The 12,886-nt window shown below is 45.0% G+C and overlaps 1 protein-coding gene across 2 annotated transcripts in view; it reads left to right on the forward strand.

Annotated features, from left to right (window-relative positions):
• Positions 1-329: 329 nt before the first annotated feature.
• Positions 330-12,886, forward strand: part of DGKQ (diacylglycerol kinase theta) — an 83,481-nt gene continuing 70,924 nt past the window's right edge. The window contains exons 1-2 of one of the 2 annotated variants that reach the window (XM_054986844.1): positions 3,178-3,335; positions 4,194-4,339. Coding sequence is in view for 1 of the 2 variants with exons in the window: in XM_054986843.1 (XP_054842818.1) it covers positions 483-756 (274 nt within the window). In the remaining variant the exon portion in view is untranslated. Of the gene's footprint in view, positions 757-3,177; positions 3,336-4,193; positions 4,340-12,886 lie in introns of those variants that run through there. The other variant, XM_054986843.1, reaches the window with a different exon arrangement.

The following is a 12,886-nucleotide window of genomic DNA, read 5'->3' on the forward strand; positions in this document are numbered from 1 at the left end:
CCGAGCTCTCCTGGGCCATCCAGGCCAGGGCATCCTCCTGGCGCTTCTCTACGGGGGAAGTCGCGAGGGGGGGGGCTGCCGCCAGGGCTGGGAGCCAAACAGCAGAGGCGGAGGAAAGCAGCGAGCCAAGCCCGCCCGTCCCCCGCCGCGGGGCTCCCTTCTGGGTCAAGCGGCAGGAGGCGGCCTGGAGGCCGCTGGCCGGCGCCCGAGGGCGGCTGAGGCGGGCCGCGGGGCGGCGGCGGCTGCCGAGGCGAAGCGCCGCCCTCTGCGTCCCTCCTCCTGCTTCGCCCGCCCGCCCGCCTCACTCGGCAGCGCGGCGGAAGTCTGGCCGGAGCGGAGAGCCTGCCTGCCCGCCTGCCTGCCCGCCTGCCCGCCCGCCCGTGGGTCGCGCTCCCCTCACGAAGCCCCCTCGAGTCGGCGGCGGTGGCGGCGGCCCTGAGGGAGAGGCGCGCCGGTTGCTGTGAGGGAGGCGGGCGGGCGGCATGGCAGACGGAGCCCGTCCCTTGGCGGGCGGCAGCCGCGGCTCCAGCCCGGCGCCCAGCCCGCTGCTGGGGAGAGGCGGCAAGAGCCGCTCGCTGCCCGCGCCGTCGCCGCCTCGGGCGCAGCCCTCGCCGCCCGCCTCGCCCCAACAGCCGCCGGCGCCGCCGCGGGGGAGCGCGCCGGGCCACGGCTTCAGGCGGGTGACGCTCACCAAGCCCACCTTCTGCCACTGCTGCACCGACTTCATCTGGGGGCTGGCCGGCTACCTGTGCGAAGGTAATGCGGGTCGCGTCGGCCTACCCGGGAGTAAGCCCCGGGGCTGCTCAGCGGGGCTGCCTCTCGGGAAAGGGGGCTCAGGGCGGCCGCCGGCGAGGGGAGTCGCGTTCGCCCCCCTCGCCGTCCCAGCACAGCCCTACTCAGAAGCAAGCCCCACTTTGGCCTACGGGGCTTACTCCCCGGCAAGAAGGAAGACGCTCTGGAGCATCTGTGTTCGCCTATTTCTCGATGAAGGGTCGCCCCCTTTCCCTTCCTTTCCCCATCCTGCAAGTTTTCTGCTCCTTGGATGGTCGCAGGCAGAAATGCGTCAGGTGAAGCAAGGCAGCAAAATATTTATTGTTGTAGCTGTGGGCTTAGGTTTGCCAGCCTCCAGGTGGTGGCTGGAGAGCTCCCGGAATTAGAACTGATCTCCAGGCCACAGAAATCAGCTCCCCTGGAGAAAATGACGACCTTGAAGGGTGGACTCTATGGAATTATAACATGCTGAGGTCCTTTCCCTCCCCCAACCTTTCTTTTTCCAGGCTTCACCCCCGAAATCTCCAACCTGGAGCTGGCAACTCTACATAAACAGCTTAACGCACAGTTCATTTCAGCACAAGTTAGACAGTCCATCATAACAAAATACAAATAGCACAATCCTGCTCCTCTCTCCACTGGGGAAAAAATTCCAGAGGGGTAGTGGATTGCAGATGATGAAAGAGGAGGGGATTCTCACCCATGCTGGAATAAAAATCCTGTTGGTCTTTAAGGACCTTCAATTTTGTTTCTAGTGGGAAAAGGAGAAATAGAGGCTTTTCCTAGCCTTGCTACCATTTTTTTTATTCCTTGATAGGGTTATCTTTAACATATATAGACAGACATTAATTAAGGAAGTTCTTAGGATTACTTCATCTTTGTGGCAGGAAAAGCTTTCACTGTTGTAGTAGAACTCAGGGCAAGGGAGATTCCCTTGTAGGGCTTGCCAATATCTCCCCCTGCCCCCCAGCAGAGCACTTGTGCCTTTTAACAACAGCCTGTCTGAGAGACGGAGAAATTGATCAGCTGATCTTTATCTGGTGCTGGAGAAAGCATTCCCTGTTGCAACACACCTAGATGCAATGCACTTTTCCTTGTAGAGTTGCCACCTTTGTCTTATGGATCTCTGGGACAGGTTGCTGTTAATCAGATGAAGTTGCCTACATTCCTTCATTATGCCAGAAAATGCTTTTTATGTTGTAGTTGACACAGATGAAGGGGGCTTTCCCTTGTAGAGTTGCCAGTATATATATATATATTTTCCAGATAAGACTCTTATCCTTTAATATCTTCCTGTCAAACTGATAGGTAGTCATCAGGTGAATCTTCCTAAATTACTTACTTTATCTAATGAGCAAATACTTTGTTTTGCAAGATTGCCAGGTTTTTTCCCCCTCTCTCTGATCAGAATATCAACCAGGGTGGTGTAGCAGTTAAACTAGGATCTGGGAGACCCATGTTTGAATCTCTACTCAGCTGTGGAGCCTTCTGGGTGGCCTTGGGTCAGTCACCCTTTCTCAGCCTGATCTACCTCACAGGGTTGTTTAGATACAGTGAAGGAGGGGCAAATGTCATAACCCCCCCCCCAAGCAAGCAGGGTATAAATACCTAAATAAACAGTTGCCATTTAGGTAGAAATGTAACAGGTGAAGGTTATCTCATTATCTCATTGTGGGAGGAGGGGGGCGGGGGGGGCATCTTTATAATAGAGTCTTGCACGTAGATTCACTATCCTGGGGTGAACTGCAGTTTTTTCGAAAGGAGCAGGTTTTGTTAGATCTGATTATTCAAAGTGTTGCATCATCTAGGTGTGGATAGGCAAGCTGGTAAATTGTTAGATGGTTTTTTGCTTTTCTTTGGCTGGCTTTTTCTCCTCTGAGCAGCCCTTGCCATACTACTGAAAGAATCGTTTTTGTCTTAGGAGGTTGGGGGCAAGATGAGTGTATGGCTTTAGAGAGCGTTTATGCAGACAAAAGCCTTTGTTTATCTGAATGTATTTCTTTCATGTTCCTTTAGACTGGCTGGGTAGTAATACAAGGTGAAGTGAAATGGCCACTCCTGCTCTTGGACATCCTTATGCTGGTAGATGCTCTTTTCAAGAGGGAAGGAGCTTGAACCTTATTGCCTCCTATTCCTGTGCATTTCTGCTGTGTGGTACCTTGTGTCCTTGCATTTCTTTGGAATGCTACTCTGGGTAATAGTTTCAAGTATGATGCCCTTTCCTCAGCTCTTGGAAATTGCCAAGTCATTAAGGCAAAATCGTTGGTGTTGTTTAGTTTGTTTAAGGAGAGGGGAGAGGCAATCTGCTAGTGTATATTCTGGCTCCCTTTCAGGCGTTCCTATGAATAGTGGATTTAACAAGGCTTTAATGGAGTTGGTATGTGGTTTCCTTCATTTCCCTGTAGTGGTCAATGGGTGTGAGGATGTAGCAGCAATTCATCAGAGGCATTGAAGGTTCAACAAAAGCAGTGTGCGAGAGACTTCATCGGGGAGCTCTGATTGTGAGAGTAAGATGCGTGGCAATGTCCTTTCATCCAGGTTTGGGAGAACTGCTTTGGAAAGGTGTAAGCAGTAAATTAAGAAACTAGAGCTAGACTGTACATGGCTCCATTAGATAGGTAGGGTGAGGTGCTGCTGTGGCTGTCTTTGCCCTCCTTCAGAAACCAGCCGGAATGAATCATGAAAAAGAAGCAACGTGATTATTCTGAGAAACAGAATTTAGTTCTCCTTAATGCCAAATGTGGGTTTATTTCATCATGTCATGGCATTCAGTCTTGTCTGAACCAGCCTATCCTTTTTAAACATTGTTTAAGCATTGTTATTTTAGAATAGTTTTCAGGTCAAACACCTTTTCAGATGGTACTTTGTCATCAGGGCTTTGGACTAGTTCAGATGGTATTTGAAGGAAAAAGACGCTGAAAGTAGTTTCTCCCTGGTTTAAGCTGGTATCTTCTTCCTACATTGAGGAGCATATGGTAGGATCATAGGTATGATTGCATGACCTTGTGATCTTACAGTGCAATCCTAAACAGAATTACATCATTCTAAGTCTATTAAAGTCAATGAAAGAGTACATTAACTCTACATAGGATTGTACTGTTGGTGTCCCCAGAAGGATTGGCAGTGGGTGGGGGGAGACACAGAGTATCTGACTAGATCTATTTTTAGGCACATGGAGCCTATCTGAAGCCTGGTGATTTGCATATTTTAAAAACATCATTTATTGAGAAACAGCATCATAAATTAGGGGGAACACCCCTTGGCAATTAAACGGAAAGAGAGAACAATTTTAACATGTCCTTTGAGCTTTTCTTCCTTTCCTGTTTGTGTTGCCCTAAGAGGAAATGGTTTTTGTTCTTTATACGTATGGGTATATAAGCCTCTTGGCATGATGTGACATGTTGGTGTATTGTTGCTTACAGTGACGGCTTAAGGTGACTTTCACCAGGAAGGTCACGCTCATAAGGACAACATCAGTGTTCAGAGATGTTTGTGGCTGGCATTGTGATTAAGCACATGCTCATATTCCTGCTACGTCAAAAACACCCCCACCCCGGGAACTAGCCAGGTATGGAATCAGAGAATGTGAGTAATATTCTGGGTAGCTGGATGTAGTTGAGCAATAATGGAGATCGGGGGATGCTGAGGAGGAGGAAGAGGAATTCTTTTACGTCTGCCACTTTTGAAGAAGTGCAAGCAAAGGGTTACGCAAGTGCTGTCGTTTCTGACTAATAGTGTAACCCTAAACTGTGACACTCTTCTAAGCCCATTGAAATCAGTGGGCTTTAGAAGAGTGTGGCTTTGCTTAAGGTCATGCTGTAAGTTACTTTCAGCCATCTTACTGCTGTATGCTTGCACTTAAGCATAGACAAAAGTCTTGTAGGAACTTATTTCAGTCCTGAAGAAATAGACTATGATATTGCTGATAAAAATATTTTATCATAAATAATTGAGCAATGTCTCGATGACCAAAGAAATGTTTTGTACCAGTGCAGAACCAACAGAAATACGTATAACATGAAAATGTTCTGTTAGGTATTGATTAGGTATTTTTCTTTCGTGCTTTCTGTTCTATTCCCTATCTCTGTCATGTATGCCAGCATCCATGCCATTATTGTGTTGTATGCATTGTTGTGTTCTGCCAGCATCCATGCCAGTATTGTGTTGTATGCATTGTTGTGTTCTGCAAGCATCCATGCCAGTATTGTGTTGTATGCATTGTTGTGTTCTGCATTTTAAACTGAGAGTGATATATACATCCATGCCATTGTTATGTTCTGCATCTGAAGGACCGCTCAGTGATCCGGGGAAGTCAGCATGGTTTTGTTCCTAACAGATCCTGCCCGACCAACCTGGTTTCCTTCTTTGATCGAGTGACCAGCTTGCTGGATTGGGGGAACTCTGTTGATGTGATTTATCTGGATTTCAGTAAAGCTTTTGATAAGGTCCCCCATGACATTCTGATGGGCAAACTGGAAGACTGTGGAGTAGACTATAGGACAATTCGGTGGATAGGGAACTGGTTGGAGGACCGCACTCAAAGAGTGGTGGTCAACAGCGTTTCATCAGATTGGAGGGAGGTGTCCAGTGGGGTGCCGCAGGGCTCGGTTTTGGGCCCGGTACTTTTCAATATTTTTATCAATGATCTGGATGAAGGAGTGGAAGGGCTGTTCATTAAATTTGCTGATGATACCAAATTGGGAGGGGTAGCAAACGCCCAAGAAGATAGAATTAAAATTCAACAAGACCTGAATATTCTGGAGAAGTGGGCAGCTGTGAATAGGATGCAATTCAACAAAGACAAGTGCACAGTATTACATCTGGGCCACAAATATGAGAAGCACAAATACTGGATGGGGGATACACTTTTGGGCAGTAGTATATGTGAAAGGGATCTTGGGGTAAGAGTGAACTGTAAACTGAATATGAGCAGTCAGTGTGATGCGGTGGCAAAAAAGGCTAATTCAATCCTGGGTTGTATCAAAGGGGCCATAGCATCAAAATCGCAGGAGGTCATAGCCCCTCTCTATACTGCCTTGGTCAGGCCACACCTGGAGTACTGTGTGCAGTTCTGGAGGCCTCACTTCAAAAAGGATGTGGCCAAAATCGAGAGGGTGCAGAGGAGAGCGACGAGGATGATCAGGGGTCTGGAGACTGAGCCCTACGAGGAAAGGCTGAGGGCCTTGGGAATGTTTAGTTTGGAGAAGAGGAGGTTGAGGGGGGACATGATTGCTCTCTTTAAATATTTGAAAGGCTGTCATTTGGAGGAGAGCAGGGAGCTGTTCCAGTTGGCAGCAGAGGGTAGGACGCGAAGTAATGGGCTAAAACTACATGCACAAAGGTACCGGCTGGATATTAGGAAACACTTTTTCACCGTCAGAGTAGTTCAAAAGTGGAATCAGCTGCCTAGGGAGGTGGTGAGCGCCCTCTCACTGGCAGTTTTCAAGAAGAGGCTGGATGAATACTTGTCAGAGATGCTTTAGGCTGATCCTGCACTGGGCAGGGGATTGGACTAGATCGTCTGTATGGCCCCTTCCAACTATGATTCTATGATTCTATGTGTACACTGCATCATAAACTCATACTGATATAATGACAAAGTTAAATACTGTATCTTATGCATTTTATATAAGCCACCTGAGGGTGTCTAGACTGCTAATACTTACTTCCAGAGGAGCAAGTGGCTCTTTGTTATCTCACTTCTAAGTGTCCTTGGACCGGAGCTGCAGCTGTGTACTGAAATGTATCTTTTCACAGGAGGGAATGATTCCACTCTGTATTTTGTCTAGACTAAACTACTTTGTTCCCGTGTAACTTTCTGGGTTTTCGTGCCTGAATGCAAACAGGCCAGTGGGCGGGAGAACGTCCCCTATAATTAGTAGTCCTATTGTTTGAATAATCACTTCTGCCAACTTCTACCTATATCTCTAAATAAAGTTTCTTCAGCCAAGACAGCTGCCTGCTTGCTGTGAGGGACTTGGGGATCTAACTGCCAGGGACTGCCACCCTAGGACTGACAATCTAATTATTGAAATACTGCTCCATAAAGGATGTTAATATTGGTCTATTTGGGGGGTGGATCCATTAAAAAGCCTTAAACATTATATCCTTTTAAATGTCTCCTCTCCCTCCCTGTCATTCTTTGTTTCATTTTAACTAATATTTATTTATTTACGTTATTTGTAGTCTGCATTTCTCACTGAGACTCGAGGGGGATTGCACAGTGTGACTCAGTACAGTCAATGTCAAAGCCATTTCAATAAACATGTAATAGGGTATATACATGCAAATTTACAGAGATTTATAAAACCCACAGAAATCTAATACAGAGCTGAAGAAATGCTGAAATAAAGCATAAGCAATTCTAAGACTGACGGATTAAACAACATAGGAACTACCCAGTAGGATCATACTTATAGGAATAATAGTGGAGTCTATGGTCTATCAATATTTACAGCAATAGTAGTAAAGTCTCTGGTCCCTCCCTGTTCTTTTTCTGATGGATCTCTATGAGACCACTTCTTTACTGTACAGCCCTGCTATCTGAGTAAAAGGCCTCTTAAATAATTCAGTCTACAAGGATCAGATTGATATCCCATCCTTCTATCTTGTGCATTTTTATCCTGCCCCAAGGACCTCCGGTTGGCACACACAATTCTTCCTTCCTCAGTTTGAGCCTCAACTACGTGAGGTAGGTTAGGCCGAGAGGCTGACTGGTCCAAAGCCACCACAGCAGCGGCTGAGGGCTGAGCCAGAATCCCCCAGATCAGAGTCCAAAACTCTAACCTCTGTGCAACAGTAGCTCTTCAACTGCTTTGCTGTCCTCTTTTGTAGTCCTTGATACATTACGTACTTCATGGATTATCTTGAGATAAAGCCAACAGAGTATTAGACCTGTGTGGTTATGCTCTATGTATTTTTAACAATGATACCGAAGATCTGAGGTGATGTTTTGCTGTTAAGAACTAGTGATTTAGACTCCATGGCTGAGAGAACCAGGCTGCACATTTGAGTCCCTTTTTATTTAACTTTGTAAAGTCAGACGAGGAGTCTGTCACACACTGCTAATAGGTTAGTCGTGGGTGATTGCGATTGGGAAGGTGGCACAGAAAGGAAAGCGAGAAACACCCCCTTCCCGCTGTTGCTTTCTTGATCAGATCATTACCTTCACAACACAGTTGCTTTAGAATTTAAAACAAAAATCAGTATCTGGATCACAGATCCAGAGGAGTTAGCTGTGTTAGTCCGTATTTGCAAAATAGTAAAGAGTCCAGCAGCACCTTTAAGACTAACCAACTTTATTGTAGCATAAGCTTTTGAGAACCACAGCTCTCTTCGTCAGGTGCATCTGACGAGATGCCTCTGACGAAGAGAGCTGTAGTTCTCAAAAGCTTATGCTACAATAAAGTTGGTTAGTCTTAAAGGTGCTGCTGGACTCTTTACTATCCGGATCATGACTCTCCTGCTTCATGTCTAATTAAGCCCGTTTCAAGAGTTTGGGGGAAATTATTACAAAGCCTGAGACCCTGTATGTTGAGAGTGTGCCGGTGTTCAGAAGGACTTCCCAACTGGAAATGTTTTGTTTATCTAGGGCAATGGCTTACATTTTAACCTGATCTTAGTTCTTTGTACCTTTCAGAAAACTATCTGTGAGTGTTCTGAAATTAGTATTAGATGCCAAAAGATATGAAGCAAATAAGAGAGCAACCCTTGGTCTGGAGCAGAGTATTTGTTTGAGAGAGGAGAGGAGATGGTTGAAAAGAGTTTGTTTTGAGTCTAAAGCACACTTACAAACTGCTGAAAAGACCTTACTTTGCACTGGTCCTTTCTGTCAATCCTAAGGCCATTCTCCTGGGAGTAAGCCCCACTGAATAGACCTCAAAGCTCTACAGGAAAATTTGAACCCTGTTCAGTTCACAGGGCCTTTCTGGTTATCCCCCTTTGCAGAGAAGCCAGTAGAAGGCAGCTCCTGTTGAATTTGCGCCATCTTGACCTTTTCTTTCTCTAACTCTGGCAGGCAGCAAACTCTCTTTGCCTCAACAGCTTGGTTTTGTGTTGGTACATCCCCAGGTTTTTCTCTACTCCATTTGAGGCACGTACAATGTGTCTCCTTACTGTCCCAGTACACCTGCCATTGTTCCTGTCCGTCAAGGTACAACTCTGACGCGGCCTCTTGTAGCCTCCAACATCTACCTTTCCTTTAGGGCCAGAAGGATGGAGATGTGCGGTCTGCCATTTGGTCTTTATTTGAGGCAATCACTTCCAGTTCCTGAAGAGCAGGTGTGTGGACCACCTTCCTTTCCCCACTCCTTACATCTGACAAAAGGAGCTTTGAATCTCGAAAGCTCATGCCTTGGAAATCTAGTTGGATTTTAAGGTGCTGCCGCTACTGAACCTGGATCTTGTTCTATGCACAAATGTTGCTGCAGACCAAGGATTGCACTCGCACAATGTTCTTGGTTTGCATCAACATTTGCATTATACTACACAATACAAGAGGTAAATTTTGTTTTAATGTTTTTCTAAAAAATATTTCTAGAGTGTAGTGGTTGCCAACATTAAACCAGGAACATTGTGTGAGTGCAGTCTAAATACAATTTTTTTCCTCTCTCTTTTTCTCTTTTTGCATTTTTAGATAAAGCATAGGGAGCATTTCTATATTGGTTTCTGAATGTGTGGGTGTGTTTGATTATAAATGTTGTACAATTGACCACTGAGGAAGGCCTTAGGGCTGAAACGCATATAGTCTGTCTTTGTGTTGGCCAAGTACCTGAAGTTTTTGTAACTTCTATATAAAAACTCCTTCCTCCTCTGGATACCTCTCTTTCTTGAGAGGAAGTTTCAGGCACACGTGGAGGTAGGTAAAATATTATCTGCCTGTGTAATGCATTTTTTATCTTGCCATTCCTCCAATAAGTTCAGGTGTCCAAGGTACTCTGCCTTCTCAGTTTTACCTTCACAACATCCCTGGGGAGATGGGATAGGCTGAGAGAGAATGACTGGACTAAGATTACCCTGTGAGCTTCATGGCAGAATGGGGTTTGAACCCAGGGCTACCCTATAAAGTCTATTACTCGAACTGCTATGCCACGCTGGTTGGTGAAAGGTTAGGTGAAAGATAAACTATGTTCAGAGTCAATGTGGAATTTTTGTCTTGCCTTTCTTCCCAGTCTCACCAGTGTTGTTTAATTAAAAGTAATTATTGAGTGAAAACAAAATATGGATAATTACGGCTTGAAACGGCTTGTTCTTGTCCAAGAAACAGTTCTGCGTATATCAGACACAGTTTTCTCACACCCACTCAGTCTCAAAAACTAGTTCTGGAAATCTGCCTCTTAGAAATAACTCCAGGCTTGATTGGAGGGAGGGAGAGAATGTACTGTTTGTAGCCAGATGGAGAGATTCCGTATTTTGAAACTAGTGGCCAATTGCAGCCTTTTGTGATATGTAACTTGGAAGTGTTGAGAAAACTGGCTATATTTTTTCTTGGTCTTTTAAGGTTATTTCATGACCTTTTGTAAAGAGAAAACTCCACAACAGGCTTGCATAGCTTGTGGCTCACCAAGCCATACTGGTTACTACTAGCCATGTAAGGTGGTTCAGCAGGATTCAGTAAACAGGGGGCTGCTAAGAGGCCTTGAGGAGAGTTTCCTGTCCCTTTAAACAGAGGCTTAATGTATGGAAATGGGCAAAGTTTTTCATGGCATGGATGTAAACAGGGCTTTTTTTTTGGGAAAAGAGGTGGGGGAACTCAGTGGGTTGCCCTTAGAGAAAATGGTCACATGGCTGGTGGCCCCGCCCCCTGATCTGCAGACAGAGGGGAGTTGAGATTGCCCTCTGTGCCACTGTCTGGAGATCAGGGGGCGGGGCCACCAACCATGTGACCACTTTCTCCGAGGGCAACCCACTGAGTTCCACCACATTCCTGCTGAAAAAAAGCCCTGGATGTAAATAATATCACCTGATAAGTAACATTCTGCTAAGTCTCTGTTAAAGGGACAGGACAGTTTTTTCCAGGCCTGTAGGCAATCATGTTAACAAGCCTCCATTTTGGGGCTGTCTGCAAAGGTGTGATGTGTAGCTGGTGTGGACTGCTCTGTGCTTGTTGGGTCAAAGATATTTCAAGTTTCTACCAGTTTGATAATATATGAGACAAAACTATTTGACATGGTGATTGAAGGGGAAAAGGAAAAGCACAGGCAGAAAAGGTTGTTGATGTTGGCCTCTCTTTTATATCATGTGACATGGAAGAAAACTCTATTTTCTCCTCAAACCTTTGCGAGGGGTTAATAATCAGCCTCCTCTTTTAGTAGCTGAAACCCATTTTTCTTGAGCAAATATATTCTTCTTGAGGGATTCTTGGGAGGGGGGGGGGCGCGTAGCTGAGTGGTAGAGTACATTCAAGGTTCCAAATTCAAAAGGCTCTTAAGTTGCAAGACTAGGGAAGACTCCGCTTACAACCCTGGAGAATGGCTGCCAACCACAGTAAATGATACTAAGATAGTTGGACCAGTGGCCTTATTAGGAATAGGTAACCCTTTATATAAGTTCCTATAAGAAATTATAATTATAGGGTGACAGATCCATATTGTCTTAGCTTAATCTCTTGGTATCTTAACATCTTTTGAGACTCTTATTCATCTTCCCATTAATCTGTTTTTGGGTAGTTTTGGTCACTTCTACACCAGATATTTGGACTGATTGGATGCTAACGTGAAGCTGGATTTCCCCCCCCCACTTCCATATGGTATTGTGATGCTTTCATTGCTCCTACCTTTTTTGGGCCTTTTCTGTGATCTTTCCTATTATTATCTTTTTGGAAAGATTGTAGCAAAGCTGCTAGTATATGGGAAAGTGCCGATCCTCCCTGGCACCACCAACATTGATGCCATTCTCTGTAGTCCTTTTCACAGTGGAGATACCCCTTTCCCCTTATATCTCCACAGTGAAAGGAAGTAGAGACTTTGTTCTTAAATGCAAGCTGAGATTTCAGAGGAGGTAGCAGATTCCAACGTGTGATTTGTTACAATCTGTGATTTGTCAGTTGCTCATTTTAAAAATTCCTCCAAAGCCCTCTGGTGGTAGAAGGGAGGCTTAGCTGCTGTGAGGGGCTATGACATGGAAAATGTGGGGAAGCCCCAACACGTGGAAGCTCTGTTGCTGCTGTGCTTATAGTCACAGTTGCAGTGAGAGAATCCACAAGAATCATTGCTAAGTGGAAGTCACTTCTATATCCACCTCTATACCTTTACTCTGTGTCTAATCTTTCCCCATGAATTTACTAGCGTCTTCCTCTCTCTAGTAGTGTGAACAGGAATATCTTTTTAGAACAGTTTTGGTACCTTTAGTTTTAGTGTTTGATGGTGTTTTTCATAACTAGGGTGCTTACCTTCAGAAATCTAAGGGGCCTAACATTTTAGCATCAATTAAGAATTTATTCTGAGCAGTTTAGTATTTTTAGAGTAAGAGTTATTTTTTTGAGATGTTGGGCATTATTGTATCTGCTCACTGAATGTCCTAGCTGTTGATTATATTGTATTTCGCTCTCACTGAGTAATCTACCCTTGGGTGGGCTGTAGTAGTAGTAGTAGTAGTAGTAGTAGTAGTAGTAATTGGTGGAAGAGGACTGTTACAAGTACATCAGGTAGTGGAAGAAGAAAAGAGAGACCTGAATGATTACATTCAGAAAACTTACTTCAGGCTGTGAAAACAGAGATCATATTAAAAACAACCGAAACAAAGGCTGAATACAAGAAGAAAGAGTTTGAGAATAGATTAAGTGACTGGAAGAACAAACCCTTACATGGGCAACATCTAAAAAATATTGAAGGAAAAAGTGACAACAGCCTAACTTGAGCATGGTTGAAGATGGGTACAATCAAGAAAGAAAATGAAGGTCTGATCTTCGCAGCACAAGAACAAGCATTGCAAACGAATGTTATGAAAGCCAAAATTCTAAAAATCAGTGAAAATCCAACATGTCAACTTTGCCAGGAAAAAGATGCACAGACGGACTACAAAGCTAGACATCACAGGGCTACAAAGCTGATTCATTGGTCATTGAGTAAAAAGTATAATCTGGCAGTATCAAAAAATTCATGGGAACATCAGGTGG

Source organism: Eublepharis macularius, chromosome 8 (assembly GCF_028583425.1).
Source record: "Eublepharis macularius isolate TG4126 chromosome 8, MPM_Emac_v1.0, whole genome shotgun sequence".
NCBI lineage: Eukaryota > Metazoa > Chordata > Lepidosauria > Squamata > Eublepharidae > Eublepharis > Eublepharis macularius.